General features: G+C 44.9%; 1 protein-coding gene across 1 annotated transcript in view; it reads right to left on the reverse strand.

Moving 5' to 3' along the window:
* Positions 1–7,157: 7,157 nt before the first annotated feature.
* The window catches only part of LOC144162716 (solute carrier family 4 member 11-like), an 88,430-nt gene continuing 75,603 nt past the window's right edge, over positions 7,158–19,984 (reverse strand). Inside the window, exons 7-14 of the mRNA XM_077693358.1 lie at positions 19,576–19,660; positions 18,951–19,073; positions 17,962–18,075; positions 16,984–17,116; positions 12,955–13,355; positions 11,327–11,818; positions 10,003–10,216; positions 7,158–7,827 (exon numbers count right to left, since the gene is read on the reverse strand). Coding sequence (XP_077549484.1) covers positions 7,761–7,827; positions 10,003–10,216; positions 11,327–11,818; positions 12,955–13,355; positions 16,984–17,116; positions 17,962–18,075; positions 18,951–19,073; positions 19,576–19,660 — 1,629 coding nt within the window. The 3' untranslated portion in view covers positions 7,158–7,760. The remainder of the gene's footprint in view (positions 7,828–10,002; positions 10,217–11,326; positions 11,819–12,954; positions 13,356–16,983; positions 17,117–17,961; positions 18,076–18,950; positions 19,074–19,575; positions 19,661–19,984) is intronic.

The following is a 19,984-nucleotide window of genomic DNA, read 5'->3' on the forward strand; positions in this document are numbered from 1 at the left end:
TAACGAGAAGTGATCCCACAGTTTGCCTCTGTGCACGCATAGCTTGCGTCACCTCGAGTAGACGGAGCGAGTTCAGCAGACATGCCGGTTCTACCAGCATCATCGAAGGTGAAGAAGAAGAAGAATCTCCGCCCCTGGTAGCTGCTTTGAAGTCGTCAGTCTTAGAAAGGACGCCATGGCTGGCCGTGATTTCAGGACCCAGTCTGCAGCAGTGTCGTCCTTCGTGGTCTCTCCCAGTCCTGGAGACGGCGCATCAGGAACACCAAGCGCGGAAGAGGGACAACCACAGCACCGTGAAGGAGTGGCCACCCCCAAGGCTGGATGGGTCCTCGAAACTGCACTGCTCGGCGTCTACCTCTGGCAGTCCAGCAACTTCAGGTATGTCTCCCAGTGGTTCACATTTCACGCGACACTAGAGCCGAGGGTAGCTTCACAAAGAGCGCGCCAAATTTACTTTTATTACATTACTCTTGGAAGCAGCAGTTGCTAAATAACACTGAAAATACCCAGACTCCAGGAGTGCACCGCGTCTTAGCGGATGTCAGGGCGTTCGATTCGTGACTGCATTAACTGGAACTGAAGAAACCGAATCGTCGGAAGGCGAATCGTTAGCCTTTTTGGGCACGCTAACAAGGGGCGAATCGCGTGCATACTTGCGTATTGACGTAAAGACACATTGTCATTATGTCATTGTTTTAAACTGCACAATGTCAGTGAAGCAGCACAGCTTAAAATGATTGCATGGGAGGCATCAGAAAACAGGGTTTAAACAAGAGGGGCAGTGGCTCTTTTTTTTGCTCGTGCCTTCTTGGAAGTACTGGCAATAGCATGAATAGGTCTCTCCTCGCGCAGTAGCCTGTCGCCATGTTCGCGCTGCTGGATTGCCGCATACCACATGCTGCAGAAACTACTTCGAACGGACTCAAGCATTTCGACATTAGAATGGAACATAGGCATAACCATTAAGAAACTATCGAAGACAGTTTCGTTTTGTAAATTTTCTTGAGGAGTTAAATACCACATCCCTTTGTGTCTGAGGGCGTATTCAACAGCTAACGAGTCGAAGCATACAAATTGCTATTGGTGTGTTTTTTTAATCTCACAATTTTTCAGACGCCTTGTTCCGGTGGGAACACATGAATTCATGACCAAATCCGATTTTTGGGATTAACATTGCCAGCTATTTTCCACTAGCGGTTAGAAATTCACACCGTGAAGGCCCTATCTTGTGTGTATGAATTAGGGGGTGTATTACGTATATTATGACTGTTAATCAAGCACCTACACAAAACAAAACACACAGAAATAAACGAGAGATTAGAGGCGTATACTTGTAGTACCGTAAGATAAATCGAGCTTCGTGTCTTCCACTGATAGATACAGAAATGTTACTTAATGGTATCTTTTAACTTCTCCTGTTTTTTTTTTAATTAGGCTACTGAATTATATATTTGCAAGAGAGTAACAGAACGAATCACAGTGTCGGAAAAAATTACTATGCCCGTCTTTGGAACAAACCGCCGTGCGATCTACATAAAAAGCAGTTGCAGTAGTCTGATCATCCTGCTTCAGAAATGCACAACCTCAGCTGAAGACATATCCTGCTAATATCTTATCTACACTTTCGTAAATATTGTGGGAACAGGCGTCTGCAGTTTTAGTGGAACGCCAAAGAAAACCTGGACAACTATTCGGGTTTTATCACGGAAGTACACCCCGTCCAAGTTTTGAGTAGTGGAGTTGCATTGTAACGCACGACTACGCAGCAGGATATGTTGGCCTAGGTTTGTAGGTTAATATTCCGGTATAAATATCAATAATTATAGTGCCATGACAATTATGTTTAAGTTCTATCCGATATATTTTAGTTGAGAGTTTTTCACTGTGGGATAGTTTATTCTTTTTTCTAGGCAATTTTCCGCGGGATTGCTAACCCAAGCCAGCAACTACTAGCAAATTCCCCCTAATTATAGACATTTATACAGCCGTGTACATGGTTCTACTGAATTGCCGTTTAATTGTGCTTGGTTTGTGGTACGACAGCGCAAGAAATATAACTGCGCGAGAACGCAGGGAGAACAAAAGCAAGCTCCGTTATGTCCATTTTGGGTTATGCTCGGTAATATTTCTCCTCCATCTTGGGTTAACTCTTTGTGCTTGGGCACTCTTCAGGTTCGACTGGATTCACTCATCTTGTGTAAGCTGATCATTTTTGGTTCCATCTAAGATTTCTCCAGGGAGAATATCTGGACATGTAACTGTTCGTTTCTCCGTAATGCTTTCGCGCCAACCAATGTCCCGGGTTTTCGCCTTCGCTTTTTGCAGGCTGTGCATCGTTCTCGTGGCGTCGTTCTTGTTGGGCCTAATCCTGACCATAGTCCTGTACGCGGCCGGCGTCTTGAATGTGGGTACAACCACAACCTTGCCGCCGAACACCAACAACAGCAATGTGACGACGGTGGTTGTGGGCCTGTTTGAATTCGCCGACTTCTCGCCGCCCGACCAGCGCATTGGAGAGACAGGAGATACAGCGCTGGCCTTGAATTTCTGATACCATGATTCCAATAGCGGAGCTGAAAATCAAGAAGGACCACAGTGGTAGCGGGAAAATAACAGTACGGGACTAATATGCATAACCCTGCCTTACGTTACGCAACCTTCAGTTCTTGCAAAATAGAACTATCATGGTTTTCGCTATCTTTTCCATCAGATATGTTTTAAAGTTTCTCGAAAATCACCATGTTTATCTAATAGCCCTAGAAGTGGTGCGTTTCCTCAGTTAGTTTTTTTTGGCCCTTGGTCTCTTTGTCTCTGTGTTGTATTGTAATCGCTGCGTGAACGTCACAAGCACCATGCATGTACACCCTTTGGATAGGGGTATATGCCTTTTCTTGTCACCACAGCCACCCGTCATCTGACATGGCTATGGCGGTATATCACATCATAAACCAACTTAAAGAATACAATACCACCTGAACTGAAATAAATAACAGCAATATCGGATCTCAAAATGATGAAACGACGCAATTTTAAACCCGCGCAAATGCTCGCGGCAGTTACCTAAGCCAACCTGGCCAATATTAAGATAAGAAACTAATCTAGGGCGTACAAAACCAACAAAATTGAAATAAATGTTAACTGACCCTTCGAAAATAGTTTAAAAACATAGCCGAACCCGACATAAAAAGAGGCAAAATCGCAAACCGTGCGCATTATTATCAGCCCTATTATGTTCTTCAACTTTCCGAAGAGTTAAGCAAAGCGTTTTACTGGGCTGACACCTCTTTTTACCACTGTCGGTCCCGTCTTGTAATACCCACCGTGCGTGAAGACAGTGTCAACCATGTGGTTAAATAAATGCATTAGAATAAACTCGGTTCGATTTCCGGCAGCCGAGGCCGCTTTTCTGATGAAGGCAAAAAGCAAAAACGCCCGTGTGTATGAAATTTCCGCGCAGGTTGAAGATCCCCAGGGGGTCAAAATTAATACGGAGCCCTCCACTACGGTGCGCCTCATCGCCTGCGTTGCATCGGTGCGTCAAACCCTACAACGAATCAATTAAAATCAACCCGCAAAGAACGTGAAAGCTTCGAATAAACTTGGTGGACGTTTGCCCCTTCGTTTGATTTCTGTGCGCGTTCGTTACTGTTAAGACGTCAGGAGACTTTGTTGCAGACCAGCAACTCTCTGACAAGCCTATCTGAACTAGCGGTCGAAGCTAAAAGAGTCGGTATGTTTTCGTCGTCTCCCTTATAATTTCTGGTTAGCTCCTGTAATAAAATTAGCCTGTTTTATATTATTTTGCTTTCTTGGTCATCAGTGCTCGCGGCCTCCCCCACTTGGGAGGCTGGAAACACCGCCTTCACGCGAAGCTTCGTTAAAGTGTTTAACCGCCACTTCTAACGAACTTTTTTAAATGCCATTTAGGGGTGCAGGCTTTTGTTTGAGGCCACGAAACAGCACAAACTAAACGCAATTCAGAATGCATACTCTTTAATTTGTTTCAGTTACTAAAGGATAAACATCTTTATTTGGAGCTTAAGCCTCATTTTATATAGCTCTGAAGTGGCTGTTCAGCCTTAAACGTAAGGCCAATTCTTGGCCACTGCCCCATCTGGATATGTGCCGCTTATGATGTAACTATCCACCGCTTTATTCTTTGCCATTCTTCAATAACAATTCCAGCTATTTTCCCACTAGCAGTTAGTCATTCACACTGTGAGGACAAACTTGTGCGTTTTAGAATTAGGGGGTGTATTAAGCTTTTTATGACTTTTTATTAAACATACACAAAAGAAGACACGCGGAACCAAATGAGAGATTAGAGTTTTATACTTGTACTACCGTAAACTAAATCGAGCTTCGTATCTTTCACTGATAGACAGAGAAATGTTAATTGATGATATCTTTCTACTTCTCCAGTTTTTGAAATTAAGGCTCCTGAATTACGTATTTGCAAGAGGGTAACAGAAAGCATTACAGTGTTGGAAACAAATGATTGCACCCCTCTTTCAAACAGGCCGCTGTTCGTCCTACATAAAAAGCAGTTAGGCACCCCACACCGACGCAGCTGGCTGATCATCCTCCTTCATAACAGGACAACCTCACCTAAAGGAATTTTCTGCGACGGTCTTATCAACACTTTCGTAATTATTGTGGGAACAGGCGCCCGCAGGTTTAGCAGAAAGGCAATGAAAACCTGGAGAACTATTCGGGTTTTTCACTGAGGTACACCCCGTCCACATTTTTAGTAGTGAAGTTGCACTGTAACGCACAGCTATGCAGCCAGGTATATCCGCCTAGGTTTTTAGGTTTATATTTAGGTACAATTATAGCAAGAGTTTGCACTGATTATAGCTTCTTGACAATTATGTAAAAGTTTTTTCCGATATAAGTAATTCGCGAGTTTTCGACTGTGGCATAGTTTTATTCTCTTTTCTAGGCAATGTTCCGCGGCATTACCAACCGAAGCAAACACCTACTAGTAAACTTCGCCTATTATAGACATTTTTACTGTCGTGTACACGGTACAACTAAATTTCTATTGAATTGTGCTTGCTTTGTCGTACGAGAGGGCAAGAGATATTACTGCGGCAGAACGCGGGGAGAACAAAAGCGAGCTCCGTTATGTCCATTTTGTTTTATGCGCAGTTTTTTTGTGATCCACCTTGGGCTTATTCTTTGGGCTTATGCGCTGTACAGATTTTATTAGATTCACTCAAATTATGTAGGCTGATCATTTGTGGTTCTATCGATGATTGCTCCAAGAGAATATCTGAATTAGTAACTGTTCCTTTCTTCGTAATGCTTTCGCGCGAACCAATGCCCCGCCTCTCCGCTTTCGCGTTGTGAAGGCTCTGCATCGTTCTGCTGTTCTCGTTCTTGTTGGGCCTAATCGCAACAATAGCCGTGTACGATGTCGGCGTCTTAAAAGTCGGGACAGCCATATAACTATGCCGGTGAACACCAACAACTGCAATTCCACGACGATGGCTGTGAGCCTTCACCGACTTCTGGTCACCCGACGAGGACATTGGAGAGACGGGAGAAATAGTGGTCGACCTGAATGTCGGATTCCACGATTCCAATCTCGCAGATGAATTACACGAAGGAGCACAGTCGTAGTGGAAGAACAGTACCGGACTAATATGCGATACCCAGACTTTTATTATACGCAACCTTCAGTTGTTGCAAAATAGAACTATCATTGTTTTAGCTATAACTTCCATCAAGTAGATTTTAAAGGTCTTCGAAAATCACCGTGTTTATGTGATAGACCTAGAAGTATAACATCGCCTGAGTTAGTTTCTGAGGCTGTTCCTCTCTTTGGCTTTGTGTTGTATTGTACCCGATGGGTGAACGAAAGAAGCCCCATGCAAGTAAACCCTTTGGAGAGGTGTATACACGTATTCTAGTCATCACAGCCAGCCATCATCTGACATGGCTATGAGTGTTCTATCCCAGCATAAGCCAAATTAAAGAACACAGTTTGAATCGAACTGAAAAAATACCAGCAATAGCGGTCCTAAAACTGTTGCAAACAATGTAACTTTAAAATATAACGCACACAAATGCTCATTGCAGTTAGCTAAGCCAACCCATTCCTGACCAGAGGCGAAAACAATCTAAAGTCTACGAAATCAACCAAATTACAGTAGATGCAAACTCACCCCTCAAAAGAGCTAAAAACCGAAACTGATCTAAAAGAGGCGAAATAACACAACCGTTCACCCAGCACTAGCTAAAGCTAATTTAAATGTAATAAATCTACCCTAAATATCATTTTAATGCATAAAGGAGTAAAAAGTAGACTATTTGTGTGAGAAAAAATACTCTTCATGTATGACAAGCCACTGAACATGCAAAAGGAAAGAAGCAGCACCAACATGATCATTCGAACACGGAGCTGGGTGCTTGATACACAGGAGAGAAACCGCTATATAACGAGACCAAACGATTCTGCGTGGTTTGAGTGAGTGCCACAAAAACAGTGGATGTAGCTTACAAAATGTTATTAGATAGCGCCATGTGTCGCTTGGACTTTCTGGCAAAGAAACGCCTATGCGCCGTGCAGAGAGTGATCTTAACTAACTTTCCTGTCTTTTAGTCCCCAGTGGCTTGCTTGCAGCATTTTAACCATTAACATATATGGATAACTTCAAGGAAATCTATTTTCACATGCGTGTACTTGGGCCCGTCACGGCATCAGCGCCAATCTTAATCGCGCACGAGTCAATAAAGGCACTTTGAATACAAACAACAGGTCTGGCTTTTTAGCAATATCGTTTTGTGCAAAAAACAGTATTACCAATTTTATCGGAAATTTCTATCAATGGGGATATTAGGAAAAACATATGAAGGAGTGGCGATTTCCCGGTCAAATTCTGGTGATTTGTCTGTGATGTCGCATAATCTTGTTCTGCGTTTGGCGGCACCCGAACAAAGCCATCTCAAAAACAAATGACTTCTCGATTGTAGTCGCCCTCCTATTCCGTTTGAAAGATACAGGCGCCGTCGTCCTAATCCTGTAAAGGCGTTTGCATTTGCATTTGCGCACGCCTGCATACTTTCCTCGCAATGCAGACACTCTAAAACAACTTGGCAGCGTAACGATTGACGAGAAACAAAAGGACACTCAATGAGGAACATCCCTTATTTTGCAACATGTTTAATTTCCAAGGTCATTTTGTTTTGCAGAAGGTTTAACATCAATATTTGGACGTCTTCAAAATTCTTGAAAACACAAGTGGATATGTGGTTTATTGAATAGCTTAATTTATTTTAAATCAGAAATCGAATATTCATACCATGTTTTTGTTGGGAACAGGAAGAAAAAATATACAGACCTTTGTATCTTCTTTCCGAACGCAGTTTATGCTGTTTTGATCTGACAGCAAATTTTCGATCTTAGCTCTGACTGCTTTTGTTGTTGGAAGCAACGTCAGGTGATGTAGCAACAAGTACATCTGCGCATGGCGCCAAGTGAATGGTCATAACCCTCTACACAGACACATTTGGTCCGGCAGAACGCATTGGAAAATGTTCTACAGGGAGTTGTGTACAGAGTCGCTTTTGCACATGCGACCATCCATGTAGCACGATCGTAGATGTAAGTTGCTTCCGCCAGATTTCTGAAACACAGCTGTCCGTGCCAAAATGACGTGGGAAGTTTGCAGCAATGCTGAAGGCTTCGTATCCGGCTGATATTACCCTGATTCTAGGGATGAGCCAGTTCCACCAAGTGATGGCCGGAGGTATCTTCACTGATGCTTGCCGTCTAACGAGGCCAAATACTTGGCATCTACAAAGTGCGTGATGATCTTGTGCCTACAAGGAGAGGGAAAGTGCCAATGGATTAGGTGAAAGTGAGGCTAAATTTACTAGCAATGTTATGAAAAAGCGAGGCTAAACTTGCTGCTTGGTACTTTTAGCAAATCATAGAACATTTACTCTGGACTGCTTGAAGGATCGCCGTATGCAGAAAGAAGAGGAAAACGCTTTATTAAGCAAAAAGGCTTGCTGGAACGAACACGTTTTTTTTAAAATTTCTTTCCCTGGACTCAACGCAATGGTGTTTATTCACCATAACCTCCGAAATAGCAGCAACTAAACTTGACGCCTGCAAAAAACAACCTTCTCCCAATTTTCTCCCTGGACCATTCATAAAGCTTAGAGTGTTCGATTGGCTAGCAAAAAATCAGTAACAGTAACCCCAAAACACACTTCACAGCCCACAAATTTACATCAGCTATCCTTCTTATGTGAAAACACTTTGTGTGGACTTCGGATGGCGGAGAAGAAAGCAATACTACGTTCTTGTTCCTGTTTTGTGCATTCATCGCGCCCTTGCCCTTCTGAATATAACAGTGAGCCAAAATGCAGTGAATTTTATCCCGCAAAAGCTGTTACCTTCTCATAAGGTTTGTAATACTTTGCGATGAACTGCACTGAATAATTAGCTCGTCAGTAGGCTTTAGGAGCTGTGCTGCGGGAAAGAAGCACTAAGGGACACAGCTGCTGAGCGCCTGCCTCTCAGATTTGGTGCTGCTAACCGGGAGAGTGGTCGATGCTAGGACGGTTCATGCACTACCGTGAACAGGGAACCACTCCTAAAAGGACATTTCTAATTCTGTTGAGGAAGACATGAAGACAAGATACAAGTTTGCTTCATTAAAGACTACTTTGTCCTGATATCAATGATGCCATTATTGCCGCAAAGATAAATTATTTAGGATAATAAAGAAAATTTTTGAAGCTTTGCGGCTCCGCGGTCACTTTCTCGTGATTTTTCAATGACTTCACAGATTTTTGTTTGTGCTATTGGCGGCCGCCTAAACACAACCTAAGCCACCACCAAGAAACACCACTGGGCGGGTGCAGTGGATTCTTTGTTTCGATTTGATCGCATCGCTTGCATTCTAACGAGTAGTTAACAGACTGACAGCTATATTTTTAGTGCTGACACATAATACGTCACTCGTGCCCATATCCCGCCACAGTAGCACGAAATGTGAGTCTTTTTCTGTGTTTTGGTGTGCTTTTTCGGTTATAAAACGTCTTTCGTTGCTGACATGTCGCTGAGTGAGTTACCAAAGGCTTGTTCCTTTAAAGGGACCATGCAACACTCTTTGAGCAGTGCAAGTAACCCTGCGCGACGTTTAGATTACACTGCCAGGAGTACCTGAGCCAAATATTACCCGTGCACGTGAAGCGGTGAGCGCGCAAATCGATGTGAAAGACGCGGAAAAACCAACCGCTCTCTCTTCAGTTGTCCTCATTATGCATGGCCTAAGGGACGTCACATAGGCCAAGGCTGCCCGATCGGCTGCCACTGGTCAACTTCGCGGCTAGATTCTCCGATTTCCGTCGTCGTCATCGCTGTGTACGAACCTCTTCTATGCCTGAACCTGTAGGCACAGTTTTGACGTTTCTTTTGTGTTTTGAGTGCGCGCGGAGTTTGAGTGATGAAGTATTGACTTCCTTTTTAACGGGACCACTCGACTACAAACGTTTATTGCTTCAAAAACGCCCTACCAGCCCGAGCGCGCACTTGCGAGCAGGCACCGATTCCTGCTTTTTTGTGGCACCAGACCGGAAATAGGCCCCTCCGCGTTGCGGAGAAAAGGAGAAAACTACCCGGCATGTGATATATCGAAGGCCGCCGAAGAGAACGCCGCGAGCCCGCCCCCTCTCCGGGAGAGAGCGCGCAGCTTTCGTCGCGTTCCGCGGTCGAGTAGAGAGGGAACGATTATGCGCGATTTCTCATCGCGCTTAGTTTCGTTAATTGTGAACGGATTTTCATAATTCTTGCAGGAGGAGATTTCTGGGACAATAGACTTTATCCCAAAACACATTAATAGTAGTCGATGGCAAGTGTTGCAGGGTCCCTTTAAGTTTGACCATTACAATTTCTCGTCTTGGCCCCTTTAATAAACGTGTTTTGTCTCTTTCTCTTCAGACGTCGCCGTGAATGAACTTGGATTAGTTTCGAAGTTTTCTCACCTGATTGGTAAGAGCAGCAGGATAATGACAGGAAAAACCATTTGGACATAGGGCCAGGGAGCAAATCCAAAAAAGCAGAGCACCGCCAGCTGCACTAATTGACAGGCGGTGAAGGTGTGTATCTTGCGCTGAGGGCAGCGCCTGATGTAGTGATTCGGAGGATAAGCTGCCTGCTCCATGAATAGCAGGGTGATCCGCTCGAACATTTGGTTTCCTGCGAAAGGGAACAAGAGAAAGTTAGCTTCGCCGGCTTCAACACGTTAAATACTGACTTCCAGTCACACGAAGGTGCAGCCAGGGTGGGGTTAACTTGATAAAAATAGTTAAGCCTTTCAGTCAAACTTGAGTCTCTGTAGATGAAACGTACTCAATATAAAATGCCGGTGCCGGCGAGTGTGCAGAGATAAATTAGAGTTGTATGCGAGCGTGGCCGTGTGTAAATGTGCCAAAAATCGTCCTTTTTGTCGACGAATGAAGAACGCTATGGCTTGTGTATTTTTGCATACGGTCATGAGGTTGCCCGAACTGGTGGAGTAATAGTGCAGCATGGGCGGAGGAGGTGCGTAAAGGCCATCCTCGCATCAAAATTGTCAAAAGTAATAGCCTCGGCTAGCTATTTTAAACAAGTAGTTTCAAATAGTGAAAATGCGGACCGTCACTATGTGGAACCCAAACGGTGGTACCCACGCGGTGCCATAGTGCGGGAACCCCGGATCAAGAGCCACTGTACATAGTAGTTACAAAATACCGCGCTTTAGGCAACGACGGTAAAGTGGTGGTGGCAGCAATAATTGGGCACCACGTCAACGGTAAGAGAACATACCAAAAGCCAATGTGACGGTGTGCTACGCCTGGGCCGGAAAATGATACGACGAGCTGGTAAATGTTCACGATAGCCATTAGAGCAGCCTCACAATAGATGGTCTGTTGTGTAGTGTCTGTTTTATAGAAAATGGTCACTGCGCTAAAAATTTGTGCAAAAAATCTGCCGTTACTTTGTAGCAGCGGGGGATTGTTTGCGTTTAGTAATAAAACCCTCATGGAAGAATCACTCTAATAGAAATACAAAATACAAAAACTATTTTTAACCTTACAAATAACCCTTTCAGTACTCTATTGATTTTAGAGTATGGTATTGCATGGTGCCGTCAGGTGTTGTCCGGTGCCGTAGGGAAAGTTCTGGTACGGTACAGTGCAGTAAGCCTGGAATTGTCGTGCCTTACTCTAATGCCGTATTTACCGCATTACCATAATTTGCCGTATTACCAGACCAATAACAGCATCCCACTTAGTCTTTCCAACTGTCATTCAATAAGCAACCCACCTATGAGTGACGTCACAGCCATGTAGAGGAAGAGCCCGTCCAGGACCGCCGTCGGGATGTACGACAGCGGATAAGGCAGCATGAGCAGTGACAGCCCGATCAGGACATGCGACAGGATGCCGGTAAGTCGGGTCTCTCGAGACCGCACCACGACTTCTTGGACGTGTCCCTGATCCACGCGTTCCTCAAGGTCAGCCAGGCTTCGGGCGTGCAGTGGCGAGTGGGGCAACACGCCGTGCATCCAGGGGAGGCCGAAAAGGGACAGACCGGCGTTCAGCAGTCCCACGACCAGCAGGTCCAAGTGGTAGGCGGTGCCCTTGTGCAGTTTGTTGCTCGGGTTATTGACCATGGCAGCCGATATATTTTGGTCCATGAAGAACAGGAGGGACAGTGCGAAGCCCAGGCCCAGCGCACCGAGGATGCCGTAGACTGGAAGCACCTCGACGCGAGCTCGTTTAAGGGAAAAGTCGTCCACGAACTGGAACTGCTCGGCTGGAAACGGAATGAAAGAGCTGTTTGCCTTGCGGGATTAAGGCAGGACTCTAAGCCTACGGCTAACAAATACAGCACTGCAGCCGTTGAGGAATTCCGCGAAGGTTACTGAAACGGTGTCAAGCCTATTTTTGTTAAGCAATGTAAATGCTGGTCGCCTTGAGGGATCATACATTCTTATCATTTTGTGTCGCAGGATCTTCCCTGCTATTCCTTTCCTCAGTTTATCGGGGCTACCCTCCCATATCCACTGCTCTCTATATGAGCTTGTCTACAGAACGAGAGTGTTCGTCACAAAGGGAATGCCATTTCTAAACTGCCCCTAAAAGCATTTCGAATATAGAGAGGTTATTTCAATTGTCCATGGTTTCGGATTATATCCGGAGCAATATATGGTTCGTCGTGTTATCCCATTAATATAGCTGGAAGGCTTCTGGCGACTGCAGCGGCATTTAAAAGTGGGTGGTCGCTTAAACTATTATTTCCCCTTTGATATAGATCAGTGGCGCTTCCATAATGTTTCGCTCAAGAAAGTGCATTTCTACTCCAATTTTTATAGCTGGAACGCCTCTGGCGACTGCAGTGGAATTTAAAAGTGGGTTGTCGCTTATACTAATATTTCCCCTTTGATATAGATAAATTCCATGTCCTTAATATCTCGCTCCAAAATGTGCATTTCTACTCCCATTTTTATAACTAGAAGGCCTGCGGCGACTGCGGTGGCAGTCAAAAGTGGGTGGTCACCTAAACTATTATTTCCCTTTTGAAACTTTATAGGCCTTCCAGCTCTCTCAACTGTACGGTCCAGCTAGAAATAATTCCGCCTTAAATTTGGAAGCGTACGTTAGTAGAACATAGATGCGGAAATTCGTTTTTTCGTTGTCGGTCAAACCAATTCAACAGTACAGCAGTCATTTATAATTAACAAGTATGTATTCACCTGCCCTCTGAACTTCAATTTTATTCACCAACTGCCCGCACGAAACGACCTGGCAGCCGCACGAAACCGACCTCCCGCATACGTCGTACGAATATATACACAGATATGTTAAAATAGTAACGATCCCTAAAGAAATCACACGCACGAAAGATCTTGAGAAGATGTATGACAATCCACCCCTAAATTTTGAACTTACCCGGTACATCAGAAAATACGAAGGAACCGACGAAGCTGAGCACAACCACGGCGACCGGTAAGGCATAGTCGGCGAGGAGGTCCCGCAGGTACGCCTGAAGGTACGGCGTCTTGTTGAAGTTGTACAGTGACACACCCAACCAGACCGTGCCGACCATGAGCAACAGAAAGAGAAGGCTGCTGTCTCTCTGGCAGGGTGCAAAGCCCAATGCGGCGTCTATGAGGGCAGTGGAGGCATTGCTGCTCAGGTTGTACGTTGAGGGAATGGAGCCAGCTACAACGACGCTAGGGTCAGCGCATTCTGGAGCCATGTAGTGCAGCCGGAACTCCTTGTAGACGTCACGTCCCGCATCCACGGAGAATGCTAGTGTGATGAAGAGCGAGAAGATCTCTTCGGTAGACCTGAGGTTGAAGCGAAGTGGGGAAAGAAATAAATTCACATATACTATATCTTAATACATCTTAAAATATGAAAGAAATAAATTCACATATATATCTTAATCCTAGATGTGCGACAATAACGTGTCGAATGTAGGATGAGGACTGGCCAGCAGTGGCTTGAAACCGCACAATTGCTATCGAGGTTAAAAGCACATAATCGGTGCTAACTCCTCACTATGCTAAACAATGATGTATGTTCACTGTTCCTCCTTGAGGCCAGGCCTCCGAGACTGGTGCGACAACACGTCAGAGGAATAACCCGCAATTGACTATGCGAGAACAATGGATCAACATTTATCTTTGCTCGAATTATTTGACATCAAATATCTTAAAACATCTGCAAAAGTTACGTTAAGAAAATAACTATGGAGTTTCAATTCCAAATTAAAACCGCTTTGTTTACGAGCGTATTGGCCTGGCCGTTGCACAAACAAGTGAGACCAAACAAATCCGTTTTTCTAATTAGCCATTTAGCACAGTCTGACCACTATTCCATATGACTCGCGAAGGCTAGTTTCGTTTCCAAAGACAAGCATGGGGTTGTCCATTTCAAGGTGGCTCTACCAAGACTAATATTGCTCCTAAACCGGCTTAAGAGTAGCAGCTTCATGCCACCAGCACGCAGGCACGAGGGTGTTCGATCACAAGGGTGTTCGATACATATATATAAAGCTTTGGTCATTAAGGGTAACAGAGTGGATCCCTAGGGAAGGCGAGGGTGGCAGGGGGCGGCAGAAAGTTAGATGCGCAGATGAGATCAAGAAGTTTGCGGGGATAAATAGGTCGCAGTTAGTACAGGACCGGGATAATTGAAGAATAAAGGGAGGGGCAGTTGCCCTGCAGTGGGCGTAGATAGGTTGGTGATGATGATGATACAAAGCTTTGAACCCTCCTAAGAAAAACCGACAGCATGGGGGCGAGCAATGGTACGAAATACCGCTAACAGCTCGGCAGTAAAACTCCAATTAACATGTAAATCGGGTGGTGTCCCGGAATAGTTTGCAAGGATAGGCCACCTGATCCGCAACCAGAACAACAAAGCCAGTATAGTCAATGCCTTTTTGGGCTGCAGCTAATGCAGTAGGTATTGTTTATATTGCGCCTGACGGTAAATTCGTCAATTTGCGATTGCAATTCCCAAAAAGAAGTAGCTGGGCACTGACTTCTCATGGTTCATAAATTAATGTATAACAGTTATTGGTTTGTTAAGGATGAAACATAAGAGTTTATCTAAAGAAACCCTGCAACACTTTTTATAAACGCTTTCACTCCTTCCTTCGCGTCTGGAAGCACTGCGAAAGCCATAGTTATCGTCAGCACGGAGCGGCACTGCGTGATTTGCTCGTCGTAGCAGATACGCCTTCCGTTTCTGCTTTATTATTGTGGCTTTATTTTTAAAGTTGCAATCGAAAAGCCGTCATTGCTGCAACTGAACAAAAACAGGCCAGCAGCCTTAATTACGTAATTCTAGCCATCGAAGAACGTCAAGACCGTGGAAAAGAGGGGAAAATCTTTTGAGCTAGTTTCCAGGTTATCTGATGGACATAGAGCAGTAAATTTTGGCTGGGGTACCTTGGAAGTTGGTACCTCCTAATCCACGTTCTGGGTGTGCTGGTTGACTACATTCTGCAAGGATTTAAGACTTCAAAAAAAAAGATTAAAAAAAAGTGTTGCAGGGTTCCTTTAAGGATGTAACATAAGAGTTTTACTGAAGCTTGCTGTTTGCACAGATCAATGTACCACCAAGTGGCTTTCAGTACAGGCTCCGCATCTTTGTGGCTGGCCGCGTATGCGCAGTAGGAAAAGCTTTTCCAAACGAAACCATTAAGAATATTTGAGCAAAGATAGCAATACACAAGTAATATTTGCATTCTTATTAGAATTAAAAATACATGACTGATTCATTTTTACGAGAGCAAATAAAATTACACGCCTTGAACAGATGTTTTCATCTCAACTACAAAAGTGCTCGAGGAGGGGCAGTGTTAGTTAAAAAGCAAGAACAGGTTCCAGTAGATGGAGCGAGCAATGGAACGCGGCAAAATTGAATTGGAGCGAACGGGAATCCACCTGCTGGCTTTGGGAGGTTCTATGAAACTAAGTCTTACAAATATGGAACACCAGGTAGCTTCGCTGTTAACGTCGGCGTTCGCGACGGTAATTCAGTGGAGCTGGGAAAATATTTTTAACACCTGCTGCTGCCCAAAATCCGGTTGATGTATAGACCTACGTACCGTTATACAGTAGAACCCCGCCAACCCCGCTGTTACGTTCCTCACTGTTGCGTTTTTCTGGCTGTTGCGTTGTTTGTCATCGGTCCCGGCACAGCTCCCGTAGGATATAATGTATTGCGAACCCCGCTGTAACGTCGCAACTGTAGGCCTGTTCCCGAACGATGCGTCGCAACTTAATTGACACTCCGAAGCCGCTTGAGCATTTTTGAAGCTGCTTGAGCTTGAGCCGCTTGAGCATTTTGCCTTTTGATTAGTCTTGGCCAGGCTTTGTTACAGAAATGGATACAAGAAGCCGCAGTCGAATTGGAGAGGCCATCGCTAGATGGCCATCTGTCGAAACTGCTATCACTGAGCTTACAACAGAAGTTTCACTTCGGAACGCCGGAAGTGCGGGATGTTAGCGCCGCCGCACTGTTGTAATGATTCCGTGCTGAGTGAGTTTTTAGATTAGGTCAGTTGACAAAGAGCGCGGCCTTCCAGTACCGCGGCGCGGGCCGGTGCTGCCGCCGACCAGGCGGTGGCACTCCGGGTAGCGTTGAGATTTTAGGGGCTTTAGTCGCCTTAGTTCAGATCGGTCTCGGCGCGTCTTCTGCTGCTCCTTCCTTGCTACTGGTGGTTCTTTCTACACCACCCATACCGTCACTGCGCCAGTTTTGTCCCACAAAGGCCCATTATTTTGGCAGGACGTAACACTCCCTTTGGGTGGTTTTCTGCATGGCTTTGGCGTCTCGTTTCGAAGGTGCTCGGGTATGTTGGGGTAAATACGAGGCTCCGCGCTTTCCCTCAGGGTCCACCTGCCTCGCAGAATCCTTAATTTGACCGTTCAAGTTGTGTTCGCAATAGTTGACGATATCTGAAGGCTTACAATGAATGTCACAGCCGTAATTTTGTGACGTAACCTTGAAGTTTTCCTGCGGAGTCGCGCTTTTCCACGCCTTCAGTTCGTCAGGTTCCTACGGCGCCTTGAAGAAATACCGCGGTACGGACTTTGCCGCTGCCGAAGCAACCCCGAACGGCAGCACGGCGGGCAGACCTCAACAAACCGCCCCGCCTACACTTGACAGATCCACTAAAATATGTATGCGCGGTGACAGCACAGAGTTAAAACGTTAATATTGACGACGTCAGTTAGACTCCAGCCTTTTTTTTTGTGGCTTTGCTCACTCTTACGTGTTTCTGGCTGTTACGTTTTGTTTTCCCGGTTCTGTTCAAAACGTAATAACTGGGTTCCACTGTAGTTGTTTTGAATTGACACAGCAAAAATAAAACAAAAAACTGGCCCACAATATGTCAGAGAAGCTTAAAAAAACGTTTTTGGATCAAAGCACCGGTGCAAAATGAGCGAGAGGTCTCACCTGGTGCACCACTTCATGATTTTGCTCACGTCGAAAATGACGTATAGGAACAGGAAGAAGCTATTAAAGAGACCGACACAAGCGTACATGGCCATGAAGTCAAATCCGAAGTCTTCACAGATGTCGTGGATGACTGCGAGTTGGACAACGGACAACACCAGATCAACGTCTGTTGGCGTGTTTTTGTTGCATCAAAATGATGTTTATAAGTGCCGACAAAGGGTTTTTTAAATAATGAAGGAGGCTGCAGTATAATATAAGCCGAACTTTCTATAGCACCTTGAAGACATATCACGCGATCCTGTGTGCGCTGGAAGCTCTTCCGAAGAAAGCCATAATCATGCGTAAAAAAATTTTTGAAGCTTGCTCTTGTGCGAGGCTGAAGTCGATAGCGAATCTTGTGAAAACCTAACTTTTACGTGGCTTGTCGGAGTTATTTGTATGTATTGCGAGGTTATGCCATGCTTTGCTAAGCTGTTCATTTCTAGGTTTTGCGAAGTTATTCTAGGCTTGGCTAAGTTGTTTATAGCTTTGGCAAGGCTATGCTAGCTTTGGTTGAGTCGTTCCACGGATTTGCGGGGTTATGCTAGGTTTTGCAAAGTTGTATTTACACTTGGCTAAGTTATGCCTGGCTGGGCTAAGTTTCATTTGTTCCGGTCGGTCCCCCACACATCACAGCGGTCACTACATGGGAGCACAACTCATTATCCACCCACTATCCTATTCCTATCTGGCCTTTCTTTCTTGTAGGTGTTGCGCACTGCGCGTTAACGCAACCTTTTTTTCTTTCCAGTTAGCTGCACATGCTACTGCTCCCTGCCGCTGCTGACCCCGCCTTAGAGCTTCTGCCTTAGAGAACAGTAAATTACGTATATTTGAGTTGGTATTTCTTGTTTCAGTTTAACTTTAATATCTACATTAGTCAGACAATTTACTAAATAAAATGCTCAGAAGTATTACTATCACTTACTGACTCACCTTTTATGTACAAGCTGAGAGGAGCGGTGGTCATTAAGATAACCAGCGGTTGTCCTCCAAGAAAAGCGAAAAACAGGCCTCCAATTGTCTGGCTCATCAAGCACTTTGTCACATCTGCAAAATTTCCAACAGGGGGCGTAAAGTTGGTTATACTCGCGTGCTTACACACAACACACTGTTTCAAGGCGCAGGCGAGAGGCAGATGTTTTAACAGACGTTGCCTCTCAGTTGACGAAAATGCCAGAAGGACGTGGGCTCAATTATTGTTAATGTATTTTTTACTTTGATTTTGAAACAGCTACGGAAGCCTAAATCTTTGCAGCCTAAATATTTAAGCAATTATGTTCGTTTCGGCGAAGTTCATGGTCTCTAATAGATTTTTTGATTCGGTCCGTCAGCAATGCAGAAGACCAAGCAGCTCGGGTAGTTTACAAAACAAAAAGACAATACACAGGCGGTATGTCGAAGTCAACAACCGAAAAGTAAATAGCCATTTTGAAGTAAGCATGCGTGTGTAAGATTGAACACATATAAACTACATCACAAATAGATGGCGCGCTACAGTGGAAGGATTGGTTAGGTTAAGCATCGTCAATATTTATAACTTGTGCTGAATTCTCTCACACAGTGGTGGTTTTTTACATCCCCTCCCTGAAAACTAGACCCAGCACAACCGCGAGCTCAGCACCAGCCATACGCATGCTAGCGGAGCTTGTGTACTGTATAACTTTTGCAGGGTTAGGTAGCCCCGTTTTAAACGCGTCTACAAAACAGAAGTAGGCCTTATTTTAAAGTACATCCCTCTCGGCTGTCAACATTGACGGTAAAAGCAGTCCATCCTTCGGCTAATTAAGTTTCTCGCATCCGAAACGCTGGTTGTATTGCTCTGAACAGGGCTCCTTTAAACTGTTTCTAGTGCAAACATTTGGCAATTCATCCGCAGACACCCTGATCGCGTTCACTCTACGCGGAAAGAATTGATCACTTACCGATTTTGCCACGCGTGTTGGTAGAGTTCAGAACTCCGAACGCTATGATTGGCAGCAGGATGCCAAAGTAAAGGAAGAAAGTGGTAGAGATGGTTTTGTACAGCGTCTTCGGACCAACGACCCCTTCAAACGGACCAGAATATAACAATAGTGCATTAGGTCAAATGTGCAAACATTCACGTATCTTTTAAAATAGTACGCAACACAATCTCATATAAAGTCGAATTTCGTATCATCTTTGATTGGGCAACCAGGATAGGTTTAGGTGCCCCTCTACTTAACTCGAACTACGTTGCACTTGTATTCTATGGGCTGTTGCAATCGGGCAGTGCAAAACAAGTACACTGCTAACTACACCCACACTGGTTGTTTTCTGATCGTTCGTACGCGGCGGGAGCAAAAAAGCGAACGAGCAGTGAGCGAATCCCCATAAAAATACTCTTGGCCACTGGTAGTCCATTTGGAAAACCATATGCCGTTTTCATCGCTTGTAATCGGTGATCCGACACCGCGTTTGTATTCAGCGGTGGCTAAACAATGGAGTACAATTTGAATTAGAATGGTATACGGTATTTTCGAAATGCAAGTGCAGAACTTGTGAGGCGTGAACATTTGTTGGGCTTACCGTCGACGTAGTCACTGATGTAGTACGACCACCGGCGGCGGACGTCCTCCCGCAAGCCTTGGCCAATGGTGCACATGCGACCTTTCTGGAACAAGTCGATTGCGGCATACGGTCACGCCATGGTATCAGACGAAGGTTGCCATGTGGCGATTTTCAATTTTAGGGTGCTGACACGTTTTTTTTCGTCTGGAGCTCTTAATTTTCGAGGCAGAATGACAACCGGAGTACTACCGGGGTAACAGAGTGGATACCGAGAAACGGGTCTAGAAGAAGGAAAAGGGCAAAGACCACGAAGCTTGTTTTTGTCTAAGGCGATGAAACCATTGGGGGTTGACATACAGCTTTTCTGTAAATCAACGCGGCGAACCGGCCTAGTTGGAAGCGATTCATATGGAAGCAATTATGGAAT

Source organism: Haemaphysalis longicornis, unplaced genomic scaffold, assembly GCF_048455015.1.
Source record: "Haemaphysalis longicornis isolate Haplotype H1 unplaced genomic scaffold, Haemaphysalis longicornis Haplotype H1 scaffold_12, whole genome shotgun sequence".
NCBI lineage: Eukaryota > Metazoa > Arthropoda > Arachnida > Ixodida > Ixodidae > Haemaphysalis > Haemaphysalis longicornis.